This window comes from Phaseolus vulgaris, unplaced genomic scaffold (assembly GCF_000499845.2).
Source record: "Phaseolus vulgaris cultivar G19833 unplaced genomic scaffold, P. vulgaris v2.0 scaffold_17, whole genome shotgun sequence".
NCBI lineage: Eukaryota > Viridiplantae > Streptophyta > Magnoliopsida > Fabales > Fabaceae > Phaseolus > Phaseolus vulgaris.
In genome coordinates this window covers 419,697-435,931 of record NW_027174086.1, presented here as the reverse complement: position 1 = coordinate 435,931, position 16,235 = coordinate 419,697, and the positions used below count along the sequence as shown (strand labels likewise).

The 16,235-nt window shown below is 44.0% G+C and overlaps 1 protein-coding gene across 1 annotated transcript; it reads right to left on the bottom strand.

The window, feature by feature from the left end:
- Nucleotides 1-14,851: 14,851 nt before the first annotated feature.
- LOC137817160 (uncharacterized) lies at nt 14,852-15,571 on the bottom strand. Its single transcript, XM_068620409.1, has one exon. It carries the CDS (start codon nt 15,569-15,571, stop codon nt 14,852-14,854), a length of 720 nt encoding a protein of 239 aa, XP_068476510.1.
- Nucleotides 15,572-16,235: the final 664 nt, after the last annotated feature.

The following is a 16,235-nucleotide window of genomic DNA, read 5'->3' as shown; positions in this document are numbered from 1 at the left end:
ACCCCCATCTGTGTGAAGGAAAAGCCGAGAGTACTTGCCGAGAGGAGAAGCCGAGAGTAACCAGCGAAAGGAGAAGCCGAGAGCAGCCAGCGTGAGGAGAAGCCGTGAGCACTTACCTTAAGGAAAAGCCCAGAGTATCCAGTCCAAGAGGAAACTGTGAGAGTCCAGCCCAAGACCGGAAGATTTATATAAGAGATAATCTTGTCAACCTGATTCTAGTGTTCTTGGTCCCTGTTGTAAGAACACAAGGTAAATGATCACTCTCCTTAGTGATTAAAGAGATGGGGTGAATTGTTTTCGCAAAGACCGGTGTTAGATTTAAAAGATCAATTAAATCAATCAATTGATTTACCTTTTCAAATAGTCATTTAACAAATTAACAGTTCTATAATTAAAATATAAATATGTTGTTTTTACAAATCAATTGATTGTTTTACACAAAACACATAGAACAAAATATAAACCAGATTATCAGAGTAATGAAGAGAGAATTCACACAGAGAAATTATACTTGTTCACTCTTATCCAAGAGCTACATCTAGTCCTCAACACACCACTGAGAATTCACTAAGTAATCAAAATCAGATTACACAAACAAGTCAAGAGTATCGATCTTGAATCCTTCAAGAACACACAATATTCTCAACAACAACATTGATTTTAGAAACACTATCTAAATCAGTTTACAACTCAATACAATAAAAAGAATGAACTCAGAATACATTTGGGCTTTACACAATTGAATGACAGTAGAAGAAATAACTCAGAATCCTATTTCACACATTAACAATGATCCAAGATATCAAGATTGATTTTAAAAGCTCTTTGATCTTCTTTCTTAAAAAAACATTTTCAGTAAACTCTCTTCTTGTTATTAAAATGATCATAAAGCGATCTTTATATAAACTTTAAAAGTTGGTTAAAACGGTTTGATCATTTAATGAAACTGTTTAGAGCATTTAAAAAAAGTTTGAAAATCATAACAACATTCTGTTAAAATTACTTAATTTATTTTTAAAATAAAATGATTTTTTTTTTTCAGTTTTAGTTAAAATCTCTACATATAAACTAGTTTATTTATCAAAATAACTGATTAATTTTGCTTTACAGAAAAGACAAAAGAAAACAAATCATTTTTAAATCTTTTAAAAAACCTTAAGTGTTTTTCAATCGGTTGATATGATAAATCAATCTATTGAAAAACTTGTTGTAGTCATCAAACTTAAACAGAAACTATTTCAACTGATTTAAAATATGAATCAACTAACTAAAATTAACACAGATTTGAAAAACAAAAATTTCAAAAGAGATTTCAAATCATACATACTTTGATCATAACTATGTGCAAATTAACAACTCAAAATCTACTTAACTATACACACACAACAACAAATTCTTCATGACAAATTTGGAAATTATCAAAGTCACCTTGTTCAACAATTTTAAATGTACTCATGCTTTAAGATTTAAGTTCCTCTTTTGAATTGTATAATCTCCTGTAAAATAATAGTTAGAATAAATTGTATAATCTCCTATAAAATTTGATGACATCTTGTAGGAAATAGAGGAAAAAATATAAACTAAGACAAAGTGGAGTATCACTGAGTGCAAGCATGAAGTATTGAGCTTATTGATGGTAGAGAGATATGAAAGAAAAACCTCCAAGTTCCTGAGCGTCTAGAGAAGCATTGAGTGGATTTGTACCAGAGAAAAGCTTAATCAGACAATGGTTGTTCAAGGCACGTGACTAGTGATGCTAAAAAAAATCATGAATCTAATACTGAAATTTAAGGGTATGTCATCTATGGTGACAATAATACAGGAATAATCCTTAGCTATGATGATATAGAAGATGGTTTTTCTATTATCATTGGTTGTGATTATAGGTTCTATGTTGACTGATGAGACCAAAGTTTGATTCCCTTAAAAAATAGATTGTTAATATCATGATTTCAAGAGGGAGGGCTATCCTTTGAAATCCACATCTAGGTATGAATTATCTTAAGAAAGGGATAGTGAAAAGGAAAAATAAAGAGAGAAGGATAAAGATAGAGAAAAATATAGAACTAGATAACCTTCCAAAGAAACTATAGCTAGAGACAATCACTGCTTAAAATGTATTGGTATAGGGCATTGTGCTTATCAATGTCCTAACAGGAACACTATGTTTTTGAAAGACCAAGAATTTGTAAGTTAGGGTGAAGCTTATTCTTCCATTGGTGAAAGAAAAAGTTATAAAGTTTGAAGAGGAAATTATCCCTTGTGAAGGAGATTTATTATTGTCGAGAAGGCTTATTGAATATCAGTTTTTGGAGTTAGAATAATTACAAAGAGAGACTCTATTCCACACAAGATGTAATTTTTTTTGAAAATATTGTTCTTTTATTATGGTCCATGACTCTAATTGTAATTGTTGTAGTTCAAGATTGGTGGAAAAGTTATCCTTAACTACTATATATACGTAACTCCTTAGAAAATATCAAAATGAGATTTTATGTAACATAATTCTTATGGAGGGAGAATATATCTTACCTTGTAGGTCATTGCAATATGATAAATCTATTTATAAGAAAATGATAAAAAATGGTAAGAAGAAGAGATGTTTCTTATTCTCTTATGTGTATATTTACATCACTTCATGTATGGGAAATATATACTAGTTTAGAGAAAAAGTCTCCCTACACTAGTATATATTTCCCATACATGAAGTGATGTAAATATACACATAAGAGAATAAGAAACATCTCTTTTTCTTACCATTTTTTATCATTTTCTTATATGGTATCAGAGCACCGATCTTGGTGTCCTGACACCCTTTCCATTTTTATCCCCTAAATAAAAGATCATGTATGGCAAAGAAGACATCAGTAACGAGTCTGATAGAAACCTCGTACAAGGCTTCAGTGCCGAGGAAATTCAGCAATTAGCAAAGGCTATTTACTCGCTTAACAATAACGGTAAAAGTGACATGTTTGTTAGCTCTGCAAGTCTGCTTGCCCATAACTCATCTTCTAATTATGCTTTTACGAAACCATGGATTTTGGATCGCGGAGCAATCGATCACATTGCATTTGATTCACAATTTTTCACACACACTTCATCATCATTTATTCCAAATGTTAATCTGCCCACAGGCTCAACTGCGTCCATCTCCTCTATGGGCACAATTAAATTCAATGACAAAATCACTCTCAAAGATGTTCTTTGTGTTCCTTCTTTTAATTTAAATCTCATGTCCGTTAGTAAGATAACTAGTTCACTAAATTGTTGTGTCGTTTTTACTCCACATGGTTGCGTTTTGCAGGACTTGGCTACAGGGAGGATGATTGCCTCGGGTAAACAACACGCAGGCTTATACTACATGTCCCCTCTTCCAAACCAAGCCCACACATCTCAAATTTCAACCGACCCTGATTTATGGCACAAGCGCCTTGGACATCCTCCTCTGGCCTGTCTACAACTTGCATCTTCCTTACTACCTATCCCTATCAGTAAAAATCTCATTCCCATTCATAATAATTTTAGTATTTGTCCCAAAGCTAAACAAACAAGGCTACCCTTTCCTTTAAGCACAATAAAATCTCATTCTCCATTTAATCTATTGCATTGTGACATTTGGGGTCCTCATAAAACCCCAACTCATTTTGGAAAACGTTTTTTTCTCACTATAGTCGATGACTATACTAGATGTACTTGGTTATTTCTTATGAATCACAAGTCTGAAACCTAACATCTCTTAGAATCATTCATTACTTTTGCACAAAATCAATTTCAGGCATCTATTAAAACCATCCGCGTTGACAATGGATTGGAATTTATTTCTATGCGTAATTTTTTTCTCAAAAAAGGTATTGAATGTCAACGCACTTGTGTGTACACTCCTCAACAAAATGGAGTAGTAGAACGCAAACATAGACACATTTTAAACACAACACGAGCCCTCCTATTTCAGTCCCATTTACCATTAGAATTTTGGGGGGAATGCGTTTTAACCGCCACATATATCATTAATCGCTTGCCAACACCTTTACTAAAAAATAAATCACCTTTTGAGATGCTATATAATCGTCCACCTTCACTTTCTCACTTAAAACTTTTGGTTGCCTATGTTATGCAACTGTTGTTTCACCTAAGCAAAAATTTGATCCGCGCGCTCGGTAGTGCATCTTCATTGGTTATCCTCTCAACCAAAAAGCATACAAATTATTTTATATAGATGCAGGCACTTTTTTTACAAGTCGGGATGTCATCTTCCATGAAAGTGTTTTGCCATTCTGCCAACAGTTGCACATCAACCCCAGCTTCCTGGCTTCAAAACTACGTAACGGGATCCCAAGCCAATCATTTGACCATTGCCCAAGACCGACCGAATGGAACCAAGTATCCTATGCATCATTTTCTTTCTAATTCACAATTTTCTTCTACACATAGTGCATATCTTGCTAACATCACATCCACCAAAGAACCTCACACTTATGCTCAAGTTATCCTTGATCCAAATTGGCAAAAAGCAATGGATGAAGAGCTTTCCGCCTTACAGCTAAATCAAACGTGGACCTTGACACCGTTACCCGTTGGGCAGAAATCCATCGGATGCAAATGGGTCTATAAAATAAAGTACAACTCAGATGGTAGCGTCGATAGATATAAGGCGTGCCTTGTCGCAAATGGGTACACTTAGATTGAAGGTCTCGACTATTCTGAAAATTTTTCACCAACAGCAAAATTAACAACTTTGAGGTGTCTCCTCACAATTGCAGCAACTAGAAATTGGTTTACTCACCAGCTAGATGTGCAAAATGCCTTCTTACATGGCACATTGCATGAAATTATTTACATGGACTTACCACCCGGGCATCATCGACAGCGGGAGAACATTGTATGTCGACTCAACAAATCCCTTTATGGTCTTAAACAGGCATCCCGAACATGGTTTTCAACATTTTCTCACGTGATTAAATCTATAGGATTTTAACAGTCCAAGAAAGACTACTCTTTATTCACAAGACGGAATAACTCATCATTTACTGCCCTTTTGATTTATGTGGATGATATTCTTTTGACATGAAATGATTTGACAAAAATTCAACGTGTTAAAGACTATCTATTACAACAATTTCGCATTAAAGATCTTGGAGACTTAAAATATTTTCAAGGGATTGAATTTTCCTGTTCTAAAGCTGGTATTTACATGTCACAAAGAAAATATGCGCTTGATATTTTGTAGGATACAAGACTCATAGGTGCTCGTCCAGACAAATCTCTAATGGAGCAATACCTCACACCAGACGATGGAAAGTTATTAAAGGATCCAGTCAAATACAGGCGACTCGTGGGACGACTGATATACCTCACGGTTACTCGACTAACATAGCATTTTCGGTTCGGACCCTAAGTCAATATATGCAGGATCCACGGAAACCTCATTGGGATGCCGCAAATCAAGTCCTAAAGCACATAAAAGGATCACCAGGACAAGGATTGCTATTGTCATCCGAAAACAATCTAACATTTACAGCTTATTGCGACTCAGACTAGGGAGGTTATTAGACAACTCGGAGATCAGTATCTGGGTATTGCATTTTTCTTGGTTCTTCTATTATCTCATGTAAGTCCAAAAAACAGACAAACGTATCAAGATCATCAACGGAAGCAGAATACCGCGTATGGCCAATACTTGTTTGGAGATAGTTTGGTTGCGATATCTGTTGCAGGATTTAAAGGTGCCATGTAACTTGTCAGCTCAACTTTTTTGTGACAATCAAGCGGCATTACATATAGCAGCAAACCTAGTATTTCATGAATGCACAAAACACATTGAGATAGACTGCCACTTTGTGCGAAAAAAAATTACAAGTTGGGATAATCAGTCCTTCATATGTACCGACACGGTACCAGCTCGCAGATATTTTTTTGAAGGCATTGGGCAAAGAACAGTTTTTGACTCTACGACACAAGTTGGGGGTTCATGATCTTCACCTACCAACTTAAGGGGGAGTATTAAGGAAATAATAAATCATCAAATTAGACGCAATTATTGTATGCAAATATTGTACGATATTGTATACAATAATTACATATAATTTGATAATTTATATTTCCTTAATACTATTCATGATGGTTTCACTAGTAAAATAAGTTTCACTCATCAAGGAAGAAAATGATTGTGTCCTCTCACACCACAACAATTGATGGATGATCACATAAAAATGCAAAAAAAAAAAAAAAGTTTGAAGAAAATAGAAAGAAAAAAAATAGAAAGTTAAGAAAGAATGAGAGTTAATTTTACAATCCTTTAGAGAAATAAATAAGAAAGAATCCCTTTTAGAGGAATTTCACAATCTTGAACTCTTCTTTCCAAAAGTCTATCAAAAATCACTTTATTTTGTTGTTGAATAACATGAAGCAATGACAAAAACAGAATGTAGAAAAATATCTTTTAAAAATAATGTCCCTTAGCTTTTCACATTAACCTTTTTATGAATAATAAAGGGCATTGTTAGTTTACTTTTTCTTTTATAAACATGTTTCTTAGTTTTCAAATTTAATCAATTTTTGTTGATTGTTTACTATAGATTTATATTTGGTCTTCGATGAAAATAATAAGTCAATCAACAGAGGCTACTATCACTAAATATCCTTCATATTTGAGGACAAATCTTTCTCAAGAGAAAGTTGTACCGCCTAGGTAGTCGGAAGTGATGACGTGGCAGCAAGCGATATTATAGGCGTGTTAGACGGAACACCTGGCTGACAGAAGGGAAGGAAGTCGGGGAGCTCGTGTAGTCGCCAATCGTTAAGTTCGCGTGCTCCGATCTCCAGCATATCTAAACCGGCGGTCACCAGGTTTGTGTCGTAGCCGCCGGATGCGAACCCAGGGGACCAAGTGATCAGAGATCGCCGAGAGGAGGACATCGCCGAAAGATCAGGAAAGCTTGTTCAAAGCTTTCAAAGGGCACGAGTGCGAAGGATGAAGTTATCAGATGATCATTCCCTAGCTAGCCAGAGGTTGAGGCCAGGGAACAGCTTACCAGGACATGCATGGTGAAGCAAGTGAAGCAGATTATGATGGCGGCCGGCGAGACCACAGGGAAGGTGTGCATCGTGACTCCCCGTACTCGCCACACAGAAGAGATCACGCTCCAAGGCAGCTATATGCCGAGTTACTCCTTGCATGGGTAACTTAGTCGAACAACCTGAAGAGTAAGAAGTGACGCTCAAGCAGAGGACGCTCCAGATGGTGGCACGTGTACAGCTGGATGCGAGCCGCGTGTTCAGATGTGTAACCGTCAGGAGAGAGAAAGTGCGCAGGTATATAAGAGATTCTAACGAACTTTTGAGGTACGCGCGTTTAGAACACTTCTTTACGCTTGAGGATATTGGAGGAAACTGAGAGATTTTTGCACGGTTCCTTGAGTTCTTAGTTTTCTTTCTTATATTTTTGGTGATTCCGTCACTGACTTGAGCGTCAGAGCGCGATCGGCCGCAGCGGTGCCACTCTGTCTTTTGCAGGTTCTTGAGGTGAATCGAGGTGTGAAGGACGGAAGCTAGCGTGGTGCAAAGCCGATCCTGAGGATGAATACCTTCGACGTGGCAAGGCTCTTGCGTTCTGGTCAACCGGCGGGATCATCAGGCGCCCACAGTGGGGCCGTGTAAAACCTGTCCCCATCCACCGCGTGAGTTCTTGAAGTTTCTGTGTGGTTGTGCGCTGGTGCAACCATTTTTTCACCGTTCATTCGAGTTTTGTTCGGTGATTTCGAGTCTTCTGCCGTTCGTTTGGGTTTTAATCGGTAGTTTAAAGTTTCGCTGTTTGTTCGAGCTTTCGATCGTTTTTCTTGAAGTTTCCTGCTGTTTGCGCGGTTTCCAATCGGTTGGTTCGAAGTTTACCATTCGTTCGCGTTTCTGGTTGATGAGTCGGGAATTTTGCTAGAGGAGCGGTAGTTTTGTGGTGAAGTCGCAAGTTTCTGTGAAGGTTTCGACGTCCGAATCTATCAGCGCGCAATTGTGGTTGCGTTTTTGAAAGTTCTTGGGAGTTTCGGAGTTTCTGACCGATTGATTACTGATCGATCGTTTGCCGGAGAAGGTTTTGTTCGTTGAAGTTTGGTTTGTTGAATTTTCATGAGAAAGATGAGAAGCAATCGTTCAAGTCCCGTTGTGCCAGTTGTTGCAGAAGGTGTCATGACCATGGCGCAGATGATGGAGATCATGCGTGCGCTGCAGGCGAATGTGGAGCCGTCGCGCATAGAGCAAGCGAAGATGCATGAAGACCTGGTCGCCTCTCAGGCCAGGAATGAAGAGCTCAGCAAAGTGACTGAGGAGTTGCGTCAAGCTCTTCAGGAGCAGAGAGGACACCCAGTTGTTGAAGAGGTCGCACCGTCGTCGCCACCGCGCGTTTTCCCTATGTTGTTTGCTCAGGCGATCACAGACACGCCTATCCCTGCGAGCGTAGTACCTGTGAAAGCTTCTTTCACTGGCGTTCCACATGCAGATGATGCTGTAAGGAGGCTCAGATACTGTATATTGCAAGATGTTTGTGAGCACGCTCCAGGGAACAGCGGTGGAATGGTTTGTGAGCACATAACCAATTTCCAGCAGTTTTTGAAGCTTTTCATCGAGCAGTACATTGTGAACAAGGCGCCACCTAGAGTGTCTTATGACCTGTTCGACATAAGGCAATACCAGGGAGAGTCCCTCAGGAACTACTTGAATCGTTTTGGAGCACAGATGGTCCGCTCGCCTGCTAAAGACGAGGAGATGTTGGTATACGCCTTCAAAAAGGGCGTGCTGTCGGGACCTTTCTGTGAGGCGCTGATTAGGGCTCACCCCGCCACGTTTGCTGAAGTTAGGCGACTTGCGGTGGCCCACATCGCCGACAAGAGTGAGGTCGCCGAGAAGAGAGGGAGCGTGGCCCCTGCTAGGCCACGTGCCCAGACTAGAATCCAGCCGCAGAGGGTGCTGGAGACGATGGCGGCCAAGAAGGATCAGAGGACTCGCCATCCCTATGATCCCAAGAGAAACAAGGGAAGGGGCCCGGGGCACCCCAGGGAGTACAATCGTCCACCAAAGCTCAAGTTTGTCATGGGGTTGGCGGATCTGATCGTCATTCCCAACATAACAGCCAGGCTTAAAGCGCCCGAGAAAGTGGGCGACAAGGTGTTAGGACCAAAACCAGACGCCTGGTGCGAGTTCCACCAGAGTTTCGGTCACACCGTTGATTCGTGTTTAGCCCTGGGATACCAGCTCGACGACCTGGTCAAGAGCGGTTTCTTGAATGATTACCTGCTCGACAGGAGGACGGGGGGCGCGTCGAGCTCTCAGCCGGCGAGTGGTGAGGGTCAGCAGCATGAGATGCCAACCCACGGCGAGATCCACACCATCGCTGGAGGTTTCTCGGGTGGTGGATGCACTGCATCACAGAGGAAGAAATATGCAAGGTCTGTGATGACGGTGGACATGTTCGAGGACCACTCGCCAGATGTGGACATCACGTTCACAAAAGAAGATCTCAGGGACGTTGTGCCTCACGACAACGATCCCATAGTTATCTCGCTCGTCACAGCGGGAAGGAAAGTCCACCGGGTGCTAGTGGACCAAGGAAGCTCGGCAAATGTAATGTTCTGGCTGACTTTCACACAGTTGCAACTACCCCTTGACCAGTTAAGACCCTATGGAGGGTGCTTGTATGGTTTCGCTGGCGATCAGGTAGAGGTCAGGGGGTACATCGAGCTAAGAACAACGTTCACAAATGAGGTGGCCTCGAGGACGGAGAAAATTAAGTACCTCGTCGTGAATGCCCCCTCAGCCTATAACATTCTGTTGGGAAGACCAACCCTCAACAGAATAGGAGCTGTGCTCTCAACTAGGCACATGTAGGTTAAGTTACCGTCAATGGAGGGGGTGGTGATCACCATCAGATCCGACCAGAAGGAGGCGAAGAAATGTTATGAGAATAGCCTCAAGAATAGATGGTCAGTAAGTTACATCACCACGTCGCCGCCTCCTGGTGTGAAGCCCAAGCCAACAGAATGGCGAGTTGTTGATGCGGCAATGGAGGTGGCCACCGGAGGCGATGTCACCATGCTGGATGCTAAGGTTGAGGGAGAGAGCGGGAGACGGGAGGAAGAGGCGAGGAACCGCCCAGAGGAAGCGAGGGAATTGGGAATCGCCAGGGCGGTCATCGCCAGGGAAGCCAGACCCAAACCCGTCGAGGAATGGCTCGAAAGGGAGATCGGGGGAAAGGTCTTCAAGTCGGGAAGATCTTTGGAGGCTGAGCTCCAAGACCAGATCGCCAGGGTGATAGAACGACATCTGGATGCTTTTACATGGTCTGCTTCAGACATGCCGGGAAATGACCCTGATTTCTTGTGTCACCATCTGGCAATGGGCGCACAAGTTAGACCAGTGCGGCAGAGAAGAAGGAAATTCAACGAGGAGAGGAGGCATGCGATCAGGGATGAAACACAGAAGCTCATCGCCGCAGGCCATATCAGGGAAGTCCAGTACCCTGAGTGGTTGGCTAATGTCGTACTGGTGAAGAAAAGCAATCGGAAGTGACGCATGTGCGTCGACTTCACTGACCTGAACAAGGTTTGCCCAAAGGATTCGTACCCTTTGCCAAGCATAGATGCCCTGGTCACAGTGCAGCAGGGTGCAAGTTGCTGAGCTTTCTGGACGCCTTCTCGGGGTATAATAAGATAAAGATGCATCCTATGGATGAAGAGAAAACTGCCTTCATGACTGAGAGGTCGTGCTACTGTTACAAGGTGATGCCCTTTGGGCTGAAGAATGCGGGGGCCACGTACCAAAGATTGATGGATAAGGTATTTGCACCAAAGCTGGGAAGGAATGTGCAAGCGTACGTGGATGATATGGTCGTGACCTCGCCAGAAAAGAGCAAACACGTTGCGGATCTGGAGGAGTTGTTCACCACAATCGCCAAGTTCAGATTAAAGCTGAACCCCGAGAAGTGCATTTTTGGCGTGGAGGCATGGAAGTTCTTGGGATTCCTCTTAACTGAAAGAGGAATAGAGGCAAATCCTGATAAGTGTGCTGCCATTTTGGCGATGAGGAGCCCGGCTACCGTGAAGGAGGTACAGCAACATACAGGTCGGATGGCCGCCCTGTCTTGTTTTGTATCAGCTAGCGGAGAGAAAGGCCATCCGTATTTCTAGTGTTTGAGGCGAAACAACAAGTTTGTCAGGTCGAAGGAGTGTGAAGAAGCCTTCGTGAAGCTTAAAGAGTACTTGACAAGCCCGCCGGTTTTGTGTAAACCCTTGGTAGGAACCCCTCTCAGGTTGTATTTTGCTGTGACTGAAAGGGTGGTGAGTGCGGTGCTCGCCCAAGATCAAGACCAGGCTCAGAAGCCTATTTATTTCGTCAGCAAGGTGTTGCAAGGCCCGAAGGTGAGGTATCAGGCCTTGGAGAAAGGTGCACTGGCCGTAGTATTTTCGGCGAGGAGGTTGCGCCACTATTTTCACAGTTTTACAGTGCTGGTGATGACCGACTTGCCCATCCAGAAAGTCCTGAAGAAGCCTGATGTAGCTGGGAGAATGGTGAAGTGGGCGGTGGGGCTGTCGGAGTTCGACATCAAGTATGAGCCCCGAGGTCCGATCAAGGGGAAGATTTTCGCTGATTTTGTGGTCGAGCTCTCGTCGGAAGCAGCACGAGTTGAAGGGGAATTTTCGTTGGGTGTTCTCGGTGGACGGATTGTCAAACCAGCAGGGTAGCGGTGCTGGAGTGATTCTAGAAGGGCCCAACGGCGTGCTGATAGAACAGTCCCTGAGGTTTGCCTTCAAAGCCCGCAACAATCAAGCAGAGTATGAGGCGTTGATCGCCGGAATCTTGCTGGCCAAGGAGATGGGAGTTAGGGTGCTGATGGCTAAGAGTGACTCGTTATTAGTCACGGGAGAAGTAACAGGCGAGTTCCAGGCCAAGGATCCACAAATGGCGGCTTACTTGGAGTATGTGCAGGAGTTGAAGAGTTCCTTTGTCTCGTTTGAAGTGGTGCATGTGCCTAGAGAGCAGAATGCCCGAGCAGACTTGCTAGCCAAGCTCGCCAGTTCGGGCAAGGTGGGTAGGCAGAGGACAGTGATCCAAGAAACTCTGAAGACGCCTAGAGCATTTGTGGCAGATCACCTGGTTCTTCAGATAAGCAAGTCGACGGAGAAAGCGGCGAGGAGTCACAGGTCCTTGACTCAGGAGACCTTGAGGTCGCCGCGAATAAGAGCATGTCGGGGGGAGAGGGTGAACATGACGCAAGTCTGTGCCACGCATGAGCCAGACACGTGGATAACCCAGTACCAGCGCTGCCTGGCAGATGGCCTTCTCCCGCTGGATCCGACGGAGGCTAGAAAGATAAAGAAGAACTCCAGCAAGTTCACTATGATTGATGGCGAGTTGTACAGGTTTGGGTTCACACACCCCCTCCTGGAATGTGTGCACGGGAAAAAATGTACAAGAATCATGACCGAGCTCCATGAAGGGATATGTGGAAGCCATGTCGGGGATCGAGCTCTGGCTGCAAGAACTCTCCGTGCAGGCTATTACTGGCCAACAATGAGGGAGGACTGCAAGAAGTATGCACAATGTTGCAAGCAATGTCAGCAGCACGCCGATTGGCACAAAGCGCCTCCAGAAGAGGTAAAGTCAATTTATAGCCCTTGGCCGTTTCATACGTGGGGAATTGACATTCTGGGACCTTTCCCATTGGCGATCAGGCAGATGAAGTACTTGGTGGTGGCGATTGAATACTTCACCAAGTGGATCGAAGCAGAACCAGTAGCCCAGATCACCGCACACAAGATTGAGAGCTTTGTATGGAAGAACATCGTGTGCCGGTTTGGTGTGCCTAAGCGCCTGGTGTCGGGCAATGGGACTCAGTTTGCAAGTGACCTACTGAAGAAGCTGTGCGAAGAAGTGGGAATTCAGCAGGTGTTTGCATCTGTCAAGCACCCTAAGACAAATGGCCAAGTAGAGTCCGCCAATCGGGTGTTGCTGAGAGGTTTGAAGAGAAGGCTGGAGAAAGCTAAGGGGTCGTGGGCCGAGGAGGTACCCTGCATAGTTTGGGCGTACCATACCAACGAGCAGTCAGGAACTCATGAGACCCCGTTCAGCTTGGTCTATGGATGTGATGCAATGATTCCATTAGAAATCCAGGAGAGCTCGCCGATATTCCAGAACTTTGTGGCGGAAGACTCGAACGAAGAAAGAAGGTTGAATCTGGATTTACTGGATGAGGTCAGGATGGAGGCAAGGGTAAAGGCTGAGGCAGTGAAAAGGAGGATCGAACGAAGGTATAATTCGAAGGTGATGCCAAGGCAGTTTAGAGAAGGCGACCTGGTGATGAGGAAGGCCCACCAGTACGAGATGGAAAACAAGTTATCGCCTAAGTGGACAGAACCGTTCAGAATAACCGAGGCGCTCGGGAACGGCGCCTACTGCTTAGAGACATTGGAAGGAGGGGCGATTCCTCGCACTTGGAACGCCACACACCTCAAGTTATATTACAGTTAAAGCTTTGTAAGTAAAAACGAACATAAAGAGATTTGCAAGTTTTCTGTTAAAACAGTTTGAAGGGGGCACTCTTTTTTCCCTAAGGAGGGTTTTTAATGAGGCCACCCAATAAAGAAGAGTTTTCAAAAAATTTAAAGCTTCTAAGATTGCATGCTTGTTGTTCGAAAGTTTTAGAAAAAAGACCTTATCACTCGTACCTTATTCAAGGCAAGTTTAAAGTTATGTTGCATGCTTTCTCAGAAAAAGTTTTAAAGTCCCCATCGCTTTTTGGCGATTGGCGGCATCAGTTAAAGTTTTAAAGTCCTCTTCGTCTTTCAGCGATCGGAGGCACCAGCAATGATTAAAGACCTCAACGCTCTCGTGCGTCTTGAGGCGAGAAAGATAAAGACCTCCTCGCCGTCGAGCGAGTGCAAGCGAGAAAGAGAAAAAGTCCTCAGTGCATCCAAGGGGGAGGAAATGGACACCCTGGGCAAGTTGAGGCACCAAATAAAGTCCTTCTCGCCGTCGAGCGAGTTCAGGCAAGATAAAGTCCTTCTCGCCGTCTAGCGAGTTCAGGCAAGATGAACTGAAAAGTCAGGGGTGTTCGTGACCTTAAACGGCGGGAAAGGAAAGAAAACGCCTTTCCCCCTTTAAGTGAAACATCAATATTGACTTAGTAAGACTCCCACGCTTGTAGGCGGTGTGAAGGCAGATAAAATCCTTCTCGTCTTGAACGAGTTCAGGTATGGCGTGAAGGGTGAAAGAAGTTTAAAGGATAACTAAGGTAGGTTCAAAGAGAACACCTCGCTATCCGGCTTATTGTTCTGAAACTCAGGGAGGTAGAGAAGGATCTGAAAGGCGCCTCTACCCCCAGATGAGGGAACAATAGCCAAGTTATGAAGGCAAAGAAAGCTTACATCGCCAGAACCCTATGGCGATCAGGAGAATTCCAGGCGATGACAAGAGTAAAGGCTAGCCTTGCTGGGCAAATAAGGTAAACTGGGTTGTGATACCAGTTTAAGTTAAAACCAGCTGCCTAGTAAGTAACTAATTGCCTTAAGTTTGCAAGTTACGTTAAATATCATCGCTTGAAGGTTAATGAGTTGCTCAAGTTTTACTTCGAGTTAACAATTCGATAAATTGTTATGAGATTAATGGTTTGCTCAAGTTAAAAGCGCGAGTAAGAAAGAAGATGAAGGTTAAAGAACGTGAAGTAAACAGGAAGACGAGGTGCAAAAAGCAGAAGAAGTTATATAAAAGCAGCGTCAATTCAAATACATAAGAAGAAAAATTACAAGTAAAGTTCGTACAAACAGAAATAAGCGTTAAGTCTCAAAAAACAAGTGATGGAGGGAGGTGATTAATCTTCAGAGGGCACGATCTTCCCATCCACCACTTCGTTGCAGATGGACACCATGGTCAGATCAAGCTCGGGGTATTGGCAAGCAACTTGCTCCAGGGCGGCATCGAACCCGGTGGCAAGGACTTGGGCGGAGCTTTGCTCGAGCTCTTCGGTTTGTTGCTTCAGCTCGTCAGCTCCTTTCTTCAGCTCTTCAGTTTCCCCGCGAGCTCGAGCAAGGTCTTCAGCAACCTTTTTGCCTTCGTCCCGCGCCTGCGCCAGCTCTGCGGCAGTTTTCTTGTTTTCCTCTTGAGCTTTGGCAAGCTCAGCCATGGCGTCGTCCCACTCCTTCTCGACCTTCCCGAGGAGGACCTTCCGATCAACTGACCTTTTTTCAAGGTTCTCCACCTTGGCCGCATATGCTTTTATTGATGCCTCCAAGTTGGTCACCTTAAGCCTGTAGGGTACCAACTTATTCTCCAGCTTAATTTTCTCTTGAGCTAGGAGGTGCAGTTTCTGGCGCAGATCGGAGGCCTCCTTGCGTGCGCCCCTTAGCTCAGCGCTCATGGCATCCTCCAGCCTTGAATGGTCGATTTTTGCCATCATCAGGTTGCAAGACAGTTTTTCTGCCTCAATTCTTATCAGGCGGTTCTCCTCCTGGAGTGCTGAGTTCTCGTCCTGAAGCCTCTTGTTCGAGTTCTTCACAGCCTTCGTTATGATTGAGGGGAGGTCCTCTACCATCATCTTTAGTTTAGCTGTGAAGGCCCCCAGACCTCTTCGATGGAGGGGAGAAGGCTTGCAGTTGTTGCTGGTGGAGGTGCTGGAGGAGCTTGGTGCTGACTTTCACCACCACCGTCTTGAGTTTGTAGAGCAAGGGGGGCTTCTTGGCATGGTGGTGAAGTGGGAGATTCGGTTATAAGTATTGGCGAGTTGTGGGCACCTTCATCTCCACCAAGTGCGGCCCCAGCAATAGAGGTGGTTGAAGGAGGACCCTCTCCAGCAGATACGAATGGCGTGGAGGCGCTTGGAGGGTTCTCTATGAAATTAGGCTCGCTGCCTTCAACCATAGGGGGCGCGACCGCCAAGGGTGTTGCTTGGACTGGCGGTGTTGGAGCTGGGGGAGAGGACGGTGTTGGTGTTGGGAGAGCGGGTGGTGAAGAGGGTGCCACCCTTGTTCTTTTGGTGACGAGGCCGTCCTCAGTCGCCTCGTCATCCTCATCCTCTTGTACCACTTGAGGAGTTTTCCTCTTTGGCTTCCTCAAGACAAGCTTTTTTCGTTGGGGGGCGGACAGTGTCTCCGGAGGAGTTGGACCTTGGGGAGGAAATCTGCCCTGAGCAGCGGCGATCTCCACCACCGAGTTGGGCACGGTTTGGGAACCCGTCGCCAACTTGTGAGTTCGGGCGA